The sequence below is a fragment of the Artemia franciscana genome, chromosome 2, assembly GCF_032884065.1.
Source record: "Artemia franciscana chromosome 2, ASM3288406v1, whole genome shotgun sequence".
Classification (NCBI taxonomy): domain Eukaryota; kingdom Metazoa; phylum Arthropoda; class Branchiopoda; order Anostraca; family Artemiidae; genus Artemia; species Artemia franciscana.
This window is the reverse complement of record NC_088864.1, coordinates 13317138-13334842: the sequence shown is the minus strand read 5'-3', so window position 1 is coordinate 13334842 and position 17705 is coordinate 13317138. Positions and strand designations below refer to the sequence as shown.

Here is a 17705-nt window from a genome sequence, read left to right as displayed (position 1 = left end):
GTAGTTTCCCGCCAAAAAAAATTTGTTCTTATGATTTTTTTTATAATTCGGAAATTTTTGTCTATATATTGGTGCTAGATTGTGAGCCATAGATTAAGAAACGCAGGTCCATATTGTTCTAGGGTCTTTGGATGAACTACTTAAAGCGCTGAGTCTGTCATAATTCTATTTATTCTTTAGTTTGCACTTATGCTGCTGGTTTCGTTCTCTATATATGTCATGCTTTTCTACTCTATTTATATCATATTTTGTTAATCTATGGTGACATCAGGTAACGGAAAGATCAATCCAGTGGACAGCTTCACTTACCTTGGTAGTATTATTGGCAAAGACAGTGGGACCAGTGGAGATGTTAAAAGTCGCATAGCCAAGGCTCAGTTTTTTTTTAACAAAAAAGTTTCCAGGAACAAGAAAGTAAGTCTGCAATTAGAATATTGGAAGCTACAATGGTTAAATATAATTCTGGAGCATTGGTGCTCCGAAAAACGAATGAAGATTGGCTAGATGTTTTCCAGAGAAATTGCATACGGATTGTTTTGGGTATCCGACTGACTGACAGTATTTCGAAGAGTAGGCTGTGCGAAAAGTTTGGTTCAATCCTGCTTTCTCAGGCTATAATGAGGGAAAAATTGGGATGGCTAGGGAACGTTCTGCGGATGAAGGATGACAGATTGCCGAAGATTGTTCTTTTCGGTAAACCATATAGGCCTAAACTGAAAGCAGGTTGTCTGCGGTTGGGTTGGGAGGATGTCGCAAAGAAAGATTTAAGGAAATTCGAGCTTCCTGAGAGGGTGTAAAGAGAAAGACTTTGAACAGATTGGGCTGGAGGAGTGTGTGTAGCTGTGTTGGCCTCAGGTGGGTTGGTACTGCGAAAGTTGTTTGTAGTAGATTTATTGACAAATTGCTTTCCTATTTATACTATTGTTTACCTCTCTGAATTAGGCTTTCTGTTTTATTGAGCTCATAAAGCTATGCATTTCTATTCAGTGCATGTAATTTTTTACAGGCTTGAAATATTCAATAAATTTTTGGAAGACTTTGGGGACACTTGCTCTTCAACTGAGCTTGGAGAAGTGTATTCAATCCTTGCAACCCATATTATTTCTTGTCGCCAAACATCGGTGTTGAAGTATCTCGTAAGAACTTTCAGGACTTTACTAAAGGCTTCAGTTAAAGTTTCAAATTTTCAAATACCCAAGGACGAAGTCAAAAAGGTGTGGGAGCTATGTATGAAGTAGGTTCGCATAACTTTGTTTTTTTTTTACTTTATTTTATTTCTTAAATTGTATTTATTTATTTTTTTATTGTATTTTTTTAAGGTTTATTTACCAATTTAGATGTCATAGGAACAAGAGTTTAGGCCTGCTGATAACAAATATTGTGACTCAAATGTCTTTTGTTCTTTTTGACTGGACTAAAATATCATAAATAAGAACCAATAAGGTTTGGTGTTTTTTGGATTGGCTGAAAATTGGATACATATTACCCGTTGCAACAACGAGTAAAACAAGAAGGGTTTTTTGGCTTTTCTTTCTGACATATGCTTAAGCAATAACGTGAATGGCTTGCGAAAATGCATCACAAAACTAATCAAGTTTGGCTTTTTTTTACTTGCCAAAAATTTGACATAGCAACCACGCATATAATAGGTGGGATTATTTGGCTTGCCTTTCTGATATACGCTTAAGAAATACTACGATTTTACCCTTTGTAACAACAGGTAAAATAGGCAGGGTTATTCGGTTTATACTTCTGACATGCGCTGAACGAATAATGTGATTGGCTTACGAAAATACGTCACAAAACTGATCAGGTTTGGCTTTGCTAAAAATTTAGTATAGCAACAACGGGTAAAGTTGGTGGGTTTATTTGGCTTGCCTTTCTGATATACGCTTAAGGAATACTACGATTTTACCCTTTGTAACAACAGGTAAAATAGGCAGGGTTATTCGGTTTATACTTCTGACATGCGCTGAACGAATAATGTGATTGGCTTACGAAAATACGTCACAAAACCGACCAGGTTTGGCTCAAATAAAAATTTGACTTAGCAACAACTGGCAAAGTTGTTGTTGGCAAAGTGGGTTTGGTGGGTTTATTTGGCTTGCCTTTCTTACTAGGAAAAACGTCATTGACTTTCGAAAATGCGTCAGAAATATAAATCAATGTAGCTAAAGCACACTTTTAAAATGGAATTGTGGGAAAGTAATCTCTTTTTTCTCTTTTTTTGTATGTGATTCAGATAGCTGACCGAAGTTCGAATTGATTGATTAAAACAAAACAAAGCTTAGATTTGTTTTCCTCTCAGTAAAATATTCCAATTATTTATTTATTTACTTTTGTGCCACATTCCATGTAGTTTTAGTCATACAGAAATTAAAAAAAAGAAGGATCATCTATTATGATCCTGCAAAACTTCCTCTCCTTCGCCCTAAATTTGACACCCCAGGTCATTCTAGATCCCCTCTACACTCTATTTTACGTGAGTGTATGCTCTCTATTATATACCCAGTTCATAAAGAACAGATATATAAGCTTGTTTGATTTCAACTGAAGGAAATTGCATCCATATGAGAAGAAGGGAAAAAGAGGGTAAAATTCTAGTTAATTGACTTCTTGCTATCTCGGAAAGGGTTTAGGTAAGGAAAATTAAACTTTCAGGGATGGGTCTACAGGCTAAAGTGTGTCCCGGCAAGGTATTTTGAAGTGCCTACCTCCACTCCTTCTCCCTCTAGAGGGCCCTGACCTTTAAAAATATGTGTGTTATAAAAGTGAAACCTTGCAAAATAGAACTTCTGCTTAATTGAAGTACAACAAAATTGTTTTCAGCTTCATAACTTTGCTCAATCCCGTTTTATAAGGTTTTAGATATGCAAATACATTTCCTAAATTTTGAAAAAAAAAACAACATTGATATGGCTCAAAATTCTACTCAAATTTCATAGCTAAAGGCAGCGAAAAAGTAACTAGTAACTGAAAATTAAGGTAAAATGATGTTTTGTCAAAATTTCAATAGGTAGTTTCATTTTCCTAACCTAAACCCTTTCCGAGATAGCAAGAAGTCAATTAACTAGAATTTTACCAAAAAGAGATATTCCTTTTTAGAACTGTTCGCAGATTTTCCCCCTCATAAATATAATTGAATTAAATTGCAGGACACTTCCGATATTCACCATAAGACTTTCTCTTACCGGATAATGAGATCCCCTTGAGAAATAATGATTGAGGAGGCTCTGGGGGCAGGGGGGTGGGGTGGCTCTATTGTTTCTGTTGTTGTAGATCGTTTTCTCTTGTTCAGAACGAAGAAATAACGGGCCAAAATTAGATTCGAAATGAGAGCAGACAGGAAAAAAGGTACTTTTTTCCCCTAATTTCAACAAGGTGGCTCCCTAGATTGATTAACTCAATAAGGAAAACCTGAGAAGAAATTGGCAAAAGGTACTATAGGTTTTGGTTATTCAAACCTGTTACGGGGTGTATTTCTTATTATTTGATCCATGTTTATCTGTGGGTCTCACTGTGAACGAATAATGTGATTGGCTTACGAAAATACGTCACAAAACCGACCAGGTTTGGCTTAAATAAAAATTTGACTTAGCAACAACTGGCAAAGTTGTTGTTGGCAAAGTGGGTTTGGTGGGTTTATTTGGCTTGCCTTTCTTACTAGGAAAAACGTCATTGACTTTCGAAAATGTGTCAGAAATATAAATCAATGTAGCTAAAGCACACTTTTAAAATGGAATTGTGGAAAGTAATCTCTTTTTTTCTCTTTTTTTGTATGTGATTCAGATAGCTGACCGAAGTTCGAATTGATTGATTAAAACAAAACAAAGCTTAGATTTGTTTTCCTCTCAGTAAAATATTCCAATTATTTATTTATTTACTTTTGTGCCACATTCCATGTAGTTTTAGTCATACAGAAATTAAAAAAAGAAGGATCATCTATTATGATCCTGCAAAACTTCCTCTCCTTCGCCCTAAATTTGACACCCCAGGTCATTCTAGATCCCCTCTACACTCTATTTTACGTGAGTGTATGCTCTCTATTATATACCTAGTTCATAAAGAACAGATATATAAGCTTGTTTGATTTCAACTGAAGGAAATTGCATCCATATGAGAAGAAGGGAAAAAGAGGGTAAAATTCTAGTTAATTGACTTCTTGCTATCTCGGAAAGGGTTTAGGTAATTAAAATTAAACTTGCAGGGATGGGTCTACAGGCTAAAGTGTGTCCCGGCAAGGTATTTTGAAGTGCCTACCTCCACTCCTTCTCCCTCTAGAGGGCCCTGACTTTTAAGAATATATGTGTTATAAAAGTGAAACCTTGCAAAATAGATCTTCTGCTTAATTGAAGTACAACAAAATTGTTTTCAGCTTCATAACTTTGCTCAATCCCGTTTTATAAGGTTTTAGATATGCAAATACATTTCCTAAATTTTGAAAAAAAAAACATTGATATGGCTCAAAATTCTACTCAAATTTCATAGCTAAAGGCAGCGAAAAAGCAACTAGTAACTGAAAATTAAGGTAAAATGATGTTTTGTCAAAATTTCAATAGGTAGTTTCATTTTCCTAACCAAAACCCTTTCCGAGATAGCAAGAAGTCAATTAACTAGAATTTTATCGAAAAGAGATATTCCTTTTTAGAAGTGTTCGCAGATTTCCCCCCTCATAAATATAATTGAATTAAATTGCAGGACACCTCCGATATTCACCATTTGACTTTCTCTTACCGGATAATGAGATCCCCTTGAGAAATAATGATTGAGGAGGCTCTGGGGGCAGGGGGGGGGTGGGGTGGCTCTATTGTTTCTGTTGTTGTAGATCATTTTCTCTTGTTCAGAACGAAGAAATAACGGGCCAAAATTAGATTCGAAATGAGAGCAGACAGGAAAAAGGTACTTTTTTTCCCCTAATTTCAACAAGGTGGCTCCCTAGATTGATTAACTCAATAAGGAAAAGCTGAGAAGAAATTGGCAAAAGGTACTATAGGTTTTGGTTATTCAAACCTGTTACGGGGTGTATTTCTTATTATTTGATCCATGTTTATCTGTGGGTCTCACTGTGGAGGTGGGTTTAGCTTTATTGTAGTGTAAAAATGGTCAAATTTTTATTTAGAAATTGTATTATATGAAATATAATCGTAATTAGTATAAATTTATATAGAATTATATTATACATATATATTATATTATTGGTTACATTAGAACTGTATAAAAATCATAAAATCGTTATTTGGGCTTTCAGAAACTAATCTGACTAAGTGTATTTAAGTGTGTTTTTTCTTTATTAAAGTTTTGCAACACAAAGAAAGGTCAGCTCAAATGAGTTTTCGTATTTTCCACACAATTTCTATATGGTTAAGCCATGACTCATCTCTTTACGAAAAATTTTCCTGAAAATCGGAAAATTTACAGAAAGCGAAGCTGCAGTTTCGTAAATTGTACGTTATAATAAATAGCACTTTCGACTTATTTATCATAACATCATGTTTCTATAATAACCTTAACCTGTTCGTTTTATTGATTTATGAATTAGTCAATTTATGTAATTAAAAACCATTTTCGAACTTATGCATGGGAAATTTTGCTGGGAGAAGTGCCATTTGTTCACTGGGTTTTAAGGACTAAAGGTAAGTTCTGATAGGTAGTGTTGTCAATATACGTTAATAGAGTGGTTGGAGGGATGTAGAATTTTTTTATTATTTTTTTATCGATGATACAAAAAAAATATATGTTTGGAACCATGAGACGGGAGTCAGTTACACCCCCTCCCCCCAAAAAATAAAACTCCGTCGGCATCACTGCTGACGTACCCAAATTTTGCTTTCAGAGCTGGATATCATGTCCACCGGATGAAAGAAGTCTTCGGATAGGCGAATATTCGTTTTGTTGTTGTTGCAGAATTAAAAAATATCCCTCTGTTGCCGGTGACACTGCAAAGATATTAGATGAAAGATACATATTAATGCACTGGTAAAAATATAGTGTATGTGCTCTTTATTAGGTACAGATAATTTCGAAGACCATACTGCCTTTTCATGACGATAAATACTATATGCCGCAGTATATTTTGTGTGTTATCTCTGTCTATCAAAAGGATTTATCCCTATTTGAACTTTTATTTATCGTTATTAGATATGTATTTTAAATACCTACGTTCTTAAGTGGACTAGAAAAATTTCAAAGATTTGTTTTCAATCAGTCGTTCCACCCAGATTTCACTCCTGTCTCCTGTCAGAGCTTGGATTAAAGGTGGTCGAGTAAGGCGCTTGGGTGAAGTTTGATAGCTAGAACAATGTCTCGTTTTTTTTTCCAAATATTTCAGATTTATGTGAGTATGTTTAATACTATTTGACTTATAAGGGGAAGGAGGCAAGGACAGATATCAGTTCTAGCTTGTATTTTTTGTCTTCGGGCAACTCTGTTAACAACGTTTTCTTTAAAAGGACTGTCACTAAATCTGTGTGGAGAAGAAGAAGACTTATTCCTCCATGGGATATTTGACCTCTGAATTATTTTAGAAGCCCTTGTTGAGCTCGGTAAACTATGCTAAATTAAATACCTGTCTGTTTTAGGTAGGGATATTTCCTAGGACTATTAGGGAATTTCGGTTTCAATTAGACATACACCTTGATTTTACCTGACAACGACGATTGATCATTTTTTTTTTACATAAAATATACCTTCATCTGTTATTGCTTTGTGTAATCGTCATCGAATAAGACATTTGAGTGGAGTATTTCTGCTAGAATAGTGTCACGTTTTTTTTCGATTTTTAATGACCTATGCCATTTTTGTGCATTTTTCGTCTTGTAAGGGGTTAGGAGGTAGGGAAAAACGCCAGTTCTAACTTGTTTTATTTTTGTTGCTCTGTTTGCAACGGAGGAGAGCCTTCTTATTGACCCACTGATAAATTTGATCTGACTTATTCTCCTTTGGGATTCTTTTTTGTCAAATTATTTCAGAAACCTGTGTGGAGCTAAAGAAAATGTGCTGAATGGCATGACTGTATTCTCTGAGTAGGAATATTTCTCACAGCTCCAGAGAATTTCGCTTTCAATCATACATACAGCCAGATTCCATTTGGCAACGTTGCTTGATCTTTTTCCCGCGATGTGGTTTGTCGTCTTCTGTCAAAGCTTTGCTTAAAGGTTGTTCATCAGTAGGTTTGGATTATATTTTTTCCCTAGAATAACGTCACTTTTTCTAATAATTACACATTTATGCGATTTTTGTGCGTATTTAATAATAATTTAAATTTGTTAGTATGTTTCGTCTTCTAGGACGTGAGGGCAAATGACAGTTTTAAGCTATATTATATATTTTTTGACAACCCCGTTGAAAATGTGAAACTCTTTCAGAGCCCTCTCACTCAACCAGTGTGAAGAAGAAGCTGACTCACTTCTCCACGAGATTCTTTGCCTACAAATTCTTCCAAAAGCCTCTGCCAGATTACTTCCAGACGATCTTGTACACGGCCGATTAAATATTCTGAAAGCCCCGTTAGGTTTTATCAGCTACTTAGCCAATTACAATATTGACCTCAGTTCTACAAGTATCACGAACAATTGTAGTGACGATTGTGAACTATTTGCACAAATACCTCATAAAAATAAAGTTGCGGTCATTGCTGCTATTATTACTGGTCTTGATTCTGATACTAGCCTTGGGTATAAGTTCCCCTTAAATACGCTATTAGACTCTTTGCTACTACTCTGCCTCAAGAACTATACCCCTACTTTCATTGCGAGAGACAAATTAAGTTTTAGTGAAATTGAGGAATATTATATGCAAGTGACCTTGCTTGAATGTATAAGCCCTCTTTATGAAAGGGAAGACAATATACAAGAAAAGAAGACCTTTAAATCTGTTCCTTGTATATCTAAGTTCGCTTTAAAGCAATTGATCAGTCTCTGTCATTCTGTACGTGGAAAGTTGCCAAGTTATGAAAATGTTGAATCAAGACTAAGTGCTGTTGTTATGCTGACTGCTTTGACTGCCATCTATGTAGAGGCTAGGAAGAGGCTACAAATAGATGAAAATATGCTTGGGTAATTGTTTTTTCTCGTTGTTACAAGCTTCCAAAACTTGAAAAAGCTTCCAAATCCCATCTTAAAAAGCTTCCAAATCCCATCTTAAAAAGCTTCCAAATCCCATCTTAAAATTTTGAGATATCTAACAGTTTATTTTAAATTTCTATAGTGAAGACTCAATTATGCTTGTTCTAAGGTAAAAGCCCAAATGCATTTCAAGACTTGTTCTTTCTAACTTTTCGGGTGGATCAAAAACTGATGTTTTGGTAAACGGATAAGAGGGGAAAGCCAACTTCATCTTTGAGAAAAACTACAGCCATCGTCATCTAGCGACACCCAGCAAAATCCAAAGCTAACCACCGAAACCTAAATAAATTTTTATTTGAGCTAATATTTTATAAGTTTTTTTTCAGTTTCTCTTTCATTAGAAAAAGGAAAGACTTATTTTTGCCTAAAAGTAAGACAACAATTTGTTGCATTTTTTTTCTTTTTTCCTTTAGCCAGTTCAATTTTTTTTTAATTTTCTTTTCTTTTAATTTTATTGGCATTTTGTTTCTTTTTTCCTTTAGCTTATTCGAGATTTTTTAGTTTTCTTTTCTTATAGTTTATTTGCATTTAGTTTCTTTTTCCCTTTGGCTTATTCAAGGTTTTTTTAATTTGCTTTTCGCTTTACTCCATTGTTTTGTTATTACTTTCACACTTCTAATTAAAATACAGATTGTAATAAATTAACCATACTATTATTATAGATGGGTCCGTTAAAAAATATGCTATTTTACCTTCAATTACCTGATTTTTCTTTTTAATTTCCTATCTTCTTTGCTGCTATTTTTATTTATTTGTTAATTTTTTAAATAAGATGTATGACGAAACGCTCTTAGTCGTTCAAACTATGATTCTATTTGGTTACACACATTTTTTTAGCTAGAGGGCGGGTGAGGGAGCAGTGAGCCTCATAGAATCCCACAAGATTAGACCAGATCTTGGCAGAAGACGGTAAGTAAATCTAAGAAAAACACCCTAGCTATCTCCATGCTTTTACAGTTGTATGGGAAATAAGGCCATATACCAAATATGTGTTTTTTAAACAAAGGGCATTGATTCTTTCGCCATTTCACGTAAAGGGCATATAAACTGTGTTTCTTGCAAATTTCGTTGTAAATATCTCTCAAAAATAATAATGTACATTTCTGAAAGGTATTTAGAATAAACAGAAATAAAGGAGATTATAGATTAATCCCATTCATGATTAGAGAACCGTCCATAGTCTCTTGTATCCTAAGAAAGCTAATAAAAAGCCTTCGACTTTGCTTAGCTGGAATCTAGTAAAGGGCAGACCTGGTTTCACAAGCTTGATGTTGATGAAGCATCATAAAAGAGGAGGGTCGATTCATATTAAAGATGCATGTCATTTCCCTCCCCCCTCTCTCTCCCTCTTTCTCTTTCTCTCTCTCTCTCTCTCTCTCTCTCTCTCTCTCTCTCTCTCTCTCTCTCTCTTTTTCTCTTTCCCCTTTTTTCTCTTTTTAAACAAATATTAGGTTTGATTTTTTCTCATTATGTAAAAGCAAAAATCTGATTAATTCCTTTGGAGATTATGATATTGCTTTATTATTTTCAGGAATGTAAGAATGGGTCTTCTGTCAAGCAGTATTGAAGATGGTATCTTAAGACTTTTAAAGGAGGTTCAAGTAAAACCCAAGCAGAAAATGCTAGTCTTGGATAATCTAAAGGAAATATTTGCATTTTCATCGAATTTAAGTGCTTTAATTTCTGACAGGTTCACAAATGAAATTTTTACCACATTCTTCTCAGCCCCCTCATCATTGTTAACTATGACGCAACAACTTGAAACCACGTTTCTACACTCTTTCAGAAACGGGGCTTCATTCAGATTGAATTCTACACAGAATATAGATTGGTGTCCTATAGAAACTGATGAAAATGATACGATGTCCGTAGATAAATTTGAAAGTAAAAACTTCGTCGAATCTGAAAGTTTTCAGTTGCGGCTGTCAGCTTTTATAGCTGAAATTATTCTGTTTGATGAAGAAAAAAGTGATAATTTCCTTAATATACTTCAAAGCCAAGATTTCAGGAATGGTGTGGTTGTTAATATCGTATTTGAAGTCCTTGATGTATTCACTAACAAACCACCCGGGACTTTGAATAATAAAACAGTAGAATCACTGCTTTATACCCTACAACCCATAGCGCAGCACCATTACTCCGATACTAAGATAATGAGTCACCTTTTAAGAGTCATTTGCAACTTGATGAAGCATCTTAATGATAATGGAGATAGATACCTATTAGAAACTTGTGTTGACTTAATGAAACCATTCACAAATCTTTTGACTAATGGTACACTAGGTATGGAGACTGCTGTATATTTTGTCACATGTGTTGCCAAATTTCAAAATTTGGATTTTAAATGTGATGTTGATATTGAAATAGATGGTGTTAGCTTGCTTACCCTTTTTGATATTTGCTCTAACTACAACGCTAAGCTAATGTGGTATACATTCCGAGCACTTTCAAACGTGTATTTTAGTGGTTGCAATGTAAGGAAAAGGACAGAGCTTGAAAAATCGATGTTGAACCGTTTTTGTGCTTTTGACTTGAGCGAAATTTTGGGATTTCAGGAAGACTTTTCAAAAACCGCAAGAAGTAGTGTAGCATTACAGTTACTTGTGAGCTGGGTCTTCTCTTTCAAATGGACCAGTTTTAACTGTTTTAATAAACTTGTTACTTTATCTGTTGATCCGAGGCTTACAAAATTTTCTGCAAAGACTGTTTTTCTGTGGTGTGCTTCTAAGAATTTGCAAATTTTTACTGTTACTGAAAGCTGGATGTATAACTGCCTTTTCACATTTTTTGAATCGAACCATGACGCTACAAATTTCCCTTACAAGATTTTTGGTTTTAGGGATTTCAATTTTTTTATTCAGGATTGTCTTTCAAAGATAGTCGGTGCTTTTGTTTCATGCAAAGGTTTTTCTAATTTGAGTGACTTATGCCGAATGTTAAACTATCAGAGGGAACAATTAGTGGCGGAAGGGTTTCCGGGTCTCATTTCCGTGCTTTTATGTAAATCTGATTTTATGAAGCATGTCACGACCCTAAAAAATGAAATCACGAGCGATAGATTTGAAAGTCTGTGCCGTCTTCATTTTAAAGATATTGCTTTGTGTCTGATAAACCTTGCCTATGACTTACAATATTTAAAAGAGTTGGTCAGAGAGGATGTGACTTTGGTTGATTTTCACGGAAGCATTGAAACTGTGAAGGTATACCAAGCCTTTGATGTGTTACCACAGCTTGTAAATAAAAAAGATTCAACTGTTCTCTATTTAGTGAAAGAAGATATGCTTGTCTTCCATGAAATCCTTATCAATATTGTGCACAGCGTTTCCAGTTCATATTTAAGTGTTCAAAAGATACAGAGTCTAGTGCAGCTCAGTCTACTAATAGACATAACAATGAATGTGATAACAAATTGTGATGAACTTTGTGTTTATTTTGCAACTATAGTAATAGAAGCAGTGACCCGTTTCACGAAACATCCCGAACTCTGTACCATGTCTTTGAACATGATAAAGAACTTTGTTCAAATAATAGTTGGCATTGATCCAAAAATTCTGGCGGAAAGCAAGATCAGTCGCTTGGTTCCAATTTTATATGAGCTGCAAGGAAATGCATTATTGAAAGATCTGGCTCGTTATATACTTGAAATACTCTTAAATAGAAATCTTGTACCAAGGATAATTGACACAGATGACTCTAGCGGGAACAGTGAGCAAGGAGCATTAGAAAGATCATTATCAGTAATGTCAATTATTGAAAACTTTATTAGAAAGATGGAAAGCAATGCATTTGAGGCTTCATATTTGAAAACTTTGATCCAGTTCTTTAGGAATGATAGAAAAGAACTGATTGAAATTGTGAAAAATGAGGAGCACTTGCTTTCTAAAATGGTTTCATTGCTGCTTTCTATCGAGGGAAAAGAAAACAGTGATGATATACAATCTCTGCTTCAAGAAATCCCCTTTAATTCTATGACTGTTTTGAGTCTTGTTGAAAAAGATCAACGAAATGATTCGACCACTATATTGCTACATCACCTGGCTGTGTCATGTTTATCAGAGAAACCAGAAATAGCGGAACTGTCAAATATTGTGCTTAAAAATTTGGTGGACAAACAAGAATTTCAGGGATATTTCACTGATGACTGTCATGATAGATGGTTAAGCCAGTTTTTCAAGCCATTTACTTACTATAAGTTTAAAACAAGTCAAAGTTGTAAACTACACAACGAAGAACTTTCCTTAGTATTGAATGACACTGGGATTTGGCAGTGCAAGTATCAGTTCGAGAACTGGATAAGTCGTTTAGTTTGTGGTATATTAAGAGCAGTGGATGGAAGTTCTATTGTTGTGGCATTTTTGCCCCTTTGTGAAGCTTCGTCGGCCACTTGTGTGCTACTTTTCCCCTTTTGTATGGAGTTACTGCTTCAGGTTTCTACCCTGAAGCCAATATTGAATGGGAAATTCCTGGCCTTGGTTGATTACCTTTCATCTAATCTTAGGGACGATTTGAAACTGTATGTTTGCCAAATTCTTAACCTAGTCGAGTCGTTAAGAATGAAAAGTCTCGAAGCAGCTGACAAAAACGCCTCCCCATACTTTGATTACTTTTTCCTGAACTGGGACTATTTGAAACTGTCTCAGCTTGCTAGCTTTGCAAATAGAGACTTCTTAGCTGTCAACTATATGGAAGTTGGAATGTCTAGTCTTGCCAGGTAAGACTGCTTTTTAAATAATTTTTTTTTTTTATAACAAATATTTTTATTAAGATTTTTTTGTATACTGTTTTTATATTGTATGAAACATTTTACTTTTATTTATTGTAATTTGATTTTATACTTTTTTCAGTATGTATTTATGCAAATACTGACCTTAAAGTTGGCCTTAGAAAATCAAAACCCACAGGCCATCTAACTATCTAGTAAATGCCTGCACAGATAGAAGGGATCGACAGCAAAGTTAATTGTGGAGCTTTTATTATGCGCATTTTCTCTTCTATCATTTTACCGGTTCAAGTTGTATATTCTTCGGCTCTATTACCTTCAAGTTTGCTAAATATTGCTTGCTTGGCAAATATTTGACGAACAGAAAACGGAACCCTTTCAATTCGCCAAGAGAACTTCCACAGTACCCTTTTAGTTATTACGTGTGTAAATATGGACTATTCTATCCTGAAGAACCGTCTATAAAAACACAGCTACACACGCTCCTCCTCTATCACAATCTATATAAAGCCTCCCTCTTTACACCCTCCCATGAAATTGCAATTACTCCTAAATCTGTCCTTACGACCTCCTCCCACCTGATTCGGGAACAGCTTCTTTTCGTTTGGCCCTAGATGATTGGCCGAAACCGTTACCCAACATCGCCTCTTCACCTTAACTTTTCCTAGTCTTAGCGATCTAGTCTTATTAACATTAATTTTGAAACTATTTTTACGCCCTCATCTCGTAAAACCTCTAAAAGCTCATTCATTTTGCTAACATTTTAATCTAGGACGCTTAAATCATCAGCATAATCTAACTCTAGGAAAGTTTTACTTGTCATTTCATTTGGGAGTGGGATTGCACAGCACACTCCTTTAAGTATGGTCAGTCATAGGGTTACCGAAAGCAGTCCGTTGACAATCCCCTAGAAAACATCTAATAAATTCTGCGTCTTTCGGAGTGCTCAGGTTTCAAAACCATACTTGACCATAGTCATCAATTTAGCTTCCAACCTGCTTGTGCTGGGTGGGAGATTTATCTTCCTATTCTTTTAAACTTTTTTCGACTATAAAAAAAACATCCTGGGCCTTGACTATTCTACTTTTAACCTCTTTACTGTCTCCACAATTTTTACTAATAATATTACCTAGGTAAGTGAAGGTATCCACTTGATCGATCTCCTCGTTACCCCATCATCACCTCTTTACCTTTACTTATTCCCGGTTTAAGAGACTTAGTCTTTTAAAATTAATTTCATGCCTATTCTGTCGTGCCGTGCTCTCAAACCTCCAAAAAAAGAATTAATTTTAAAGTATTTTTATCTAGGATGCTCAAATCTACTACGACTACTACTAACAACTCACCGCAGCACCAAGCCGCCCGAGGCCAATATAGCTACGCACGCTCCTCCTTGATCCAGATCTGTTCAAAGCCTTCCTCTTTACACCCTCCTAGGAGGTTTTCCATTTCCTTGAAATTTTTATTTATGACATCCTCCCACCCAAGAAGAGGACGACCTGCTTTCTGTTTAGCCTTAGATGGTTGGCCGGAAAGGACAATCTTCGGTAATTTTTCATCCTTCATCCGCAGTACGTGCCCTAGCCATCTCAACCTTTCTTTCATTATAGCCCTAGAAAACGGGATTAAACCATATTTTTCATACAGCCTATTGTTTGAAATACGGTCAGTCAGCCGAGTACCTAGAACAATCCGTAAGCAATTTCTTTGGAAAACATCTGGCAAATCTTTATCCGCTTTTCGGGGTGCCCATGCATCATCTGAGTCAAATAATCTAGGATGCTCAAATCATAATCCAAGTCTATGAGGGTTTTCTCTTCAATTTTATTCCTTACTCTTCCATAGTCTTTGCCGTGTTAGCCTTTGCGGGACAAACTTCTCCAAAATGATCCATGTAAATGAGGATAGAATGCAACGCTGCTTAACTCCTGATTTAATACGAAACCAGCTACTAAACTCATTTTCTATCATATAATCAGCAATTTTATTTGTCATACATAGCACTAATCACTTTAATATATTTACCTGGTATTCCATACTAGGATAAGACCTTCATTAGGCTTGTTCTATTTGCTGAATCAAGCTATTGCTCGTAATCTATAAAGGTAAGGATTGAAGGGGTCTAATGACTCATGCAAACTAAAATTTAGGTCTAGGCATCCTCACTCCGTCCTAAAATCACACTGGTCTTCCCTTAAAACTTTATATACAGCGAAAATAGAACCAAAAATTACTATCATACTAAGTAATTTGCTTCCTACTGAATTCAGGCTAATGCCTCTATAATTACCACACTCACTCTTATCATCTTTCTTATAGATGAGTTTAAATAAAGGTTACCTAAAATCGCTAGATACGGGATGTACTTCCCTTTTCCAAAAATCTTATTCATAATCTTCAATAATTTATCTCTCATTTCACAAGCACAATTTTTATTTATTTATTTACCTTACTATCAGCAGCTGGGGCCTTATTATTCTTTTTATTATCCTTTTAGTGCTGTCTTTAATTCCTCTTTCATTATTCTTCTTTCATTTCCAAATCGATACAGACTTTTTTCGTCCTTTTTTATATCAGTTCCTGTAACTTTATCACGGTTTAGCACATTCTCTCTTGCCCGTCTTTCTTTAACTCTTTCCTTATCACTAATTGTGGCCCCATTTCTATCTTTAACTGGCACAAGTCCAGATTGATTGGTCACTCCAAGTTTTCTAACATGCCAATACAGTTTTTTATTATTATGCCGTCTAGCTGCATCTTCTACCTCTTTAGCAATGTTGTCCTTGGCATCCACTTCACACCTCCTTAGTTCATATTTAATACTGTCCCCTCTTTATTTAGATTCCTTTTACATTCATATGAGCCATCACTCAAATACTCATTTTACAAGCCCCTACTCCTCATTTCAAAACTTTAGCCATGAGTTTGCAAAAAAATCAAACATTTCTTGGTGTTTCCAAAGCAACATTTTTTGTGGTTTATAAATTTTTTTTTCTATATATAACTTCTGAGACAAACTAGCTTAGAAGACGGCACTAATTTTTTTAAGCATTTTTTCAACTAATTTTGATACTTTTAGAGATTTTTTTAGCTAATACTTTGGTTTCCACGCGCTAACTGAACATTATAAGTTAACAATTCTGTGGCGGAAAAAAGCCTTAAAGAGAGATAGAATTCCTTAAGATATTGCCTATCCACACATTTCCTAAAACTATGTTGTTAAACATTTTGTTATATTTTTAAGCTATATTATTGCATGTTTGATACCATTCTGAAACATAATGGGCAAATCGTGAGTAATAAACTGACCTTTTTTCAGTGGACCACTACTTTTTCTTAGGTTGTGTTTTTCATATGCCCTTTTCGCATCGTATGTTTCTGGTTCTGTAACAGTCTTCTTTTGCTTACAGTGGTCAAGTGACCAATGTTCTATTGTGGCCAAGTGTATCAGTTCAAACAAGTTTTTTTTAAAAAAAATGCAGTTTTCTAAATGTTTAATACATCAATTATCAGTTAATTTCTCACAGCCTCTTTAAGTGATTTTAGCTGACGTTTCAAACGAGATATATATTTTCGGCCCGATCTTCCGTACTTTTTTTTATTTTTTTTGCTGACAAAAGCAAAATAATTTACATTAAATGACTAGCTCCAGTACTGTATGATTTTTATGTTTTCCATTTCTTTCAGTACTGTTTCTTTTCCATGATTTATACTCTATTTTCTTACAATGTTTCTATTTCAAGGCATAGAAAAACTGGAGAAGCCGATATTCAGCGCTCAACATTTGAATGCAAGTATGGCTTAGTTTCAAATAAGAAACAAATTGACGATATTATTTCCAAATCATTTGATAATTTAGGATCCATCGATGATGCAATAGCTTTCAAAGAACCTGGGTTGCCAGATATTGAGTCGAAAACAGCCTGTACAACAGCCAAATCATTTGGCGGAAATGTTATTGATCATTTAAAAAATACAAAATCATTTAGTCTGCTGATGCCCCTTTTAAAAGATGATGATAGTACCTACCGTTACCAGTGCGCGTGGCGTCTTGGAAACTGGGATTTGCCTACGGACGATACAAACTTTGACAACGCTGTCTACTCTACTTTCAGTAGTGTAAGACTAAGAGATACAGATGAGCTTGAGTATAGACTGCGTAAATTGAGAGGAATCTTCAGTTCCAGAAATGCTGCTACTAAAGAATTGTCTTTAAATAAAATTCTTCCAAGGTGGGTAGAACTAGAGATAATCAAAGAATTTGAAAATGTCAAATCATGGCTTTCGAATGATCAAAATGAAGAAGTTCTTTTACAGAAACTTCGAGAAGAATCTGAGTTTTTTAACAACGATAATACGACTTCTATTGCTTATACTCATGTTGAGCAGATACTTTCTGTGAGAAGTGTTATTGCTGAGGAAGTTTGCAAATCTTCTGCTACTGGAAGGTCACTTCATTTATTGCACAGCGACATTGCTGCTAAATACAACGATTCAAATTCGTCTTTAAGGTAAGATCCCTGGTCCCTGTTGTTACAAGTTAGTAGTGTCCATTAGGGACCAAGCGTCCATTAGGGACTTGGTTAGTAGTGTCCAACCCAAGGACTAAGAAATGGATAAGGGAGGAGACTTGAGATTGTCTCTGAGAAAATTATAAAATATTTATTCAGCAAGGCCATAAACCAAATTCTATAAGTAAAAATAATGGTTCTATTAAGTTTATTATGCTAATATAGTTTTCATAATAAATTTTCAGCGTTATTTTAATCTATAATGCAAAATAAATAAAAGTATCTGAATCTTCTGATGCTAATAACTTTCAATGCATATATTTTGAAACAGATAATTTTTAGATGTATAAC

General features: G+C 34.9%; 1 protein-coding gene across 2 annotated transcripts in view; it reads left to right on the top strand.

Annotated features, from left to right (window-relative positions):
- Window positions 1-17705, top strand: part of LOC136037540 (serine-protein kinase ATM-like) — a gene marked incomplete at its 3' end in the record, with an annotated part of 119954 nt that overhangs the window by 26717 nt on the left and 75532 nt on the right. For both annotated transcript variants that reach the window (XM_065720263.1, XM_065720266.1), the window contains 4 exon segments: window positions 1007-1234; window positions 7365-8054; window positions 9655-12834; window positions 16587-17354. In XM_065720263.1, the coding sequence (XP_065576335.1) occupies window positions 1007-1234; window positions 7365-8054; window positions 9655-12834; window positions 16587-17354 (4866 nt within the window).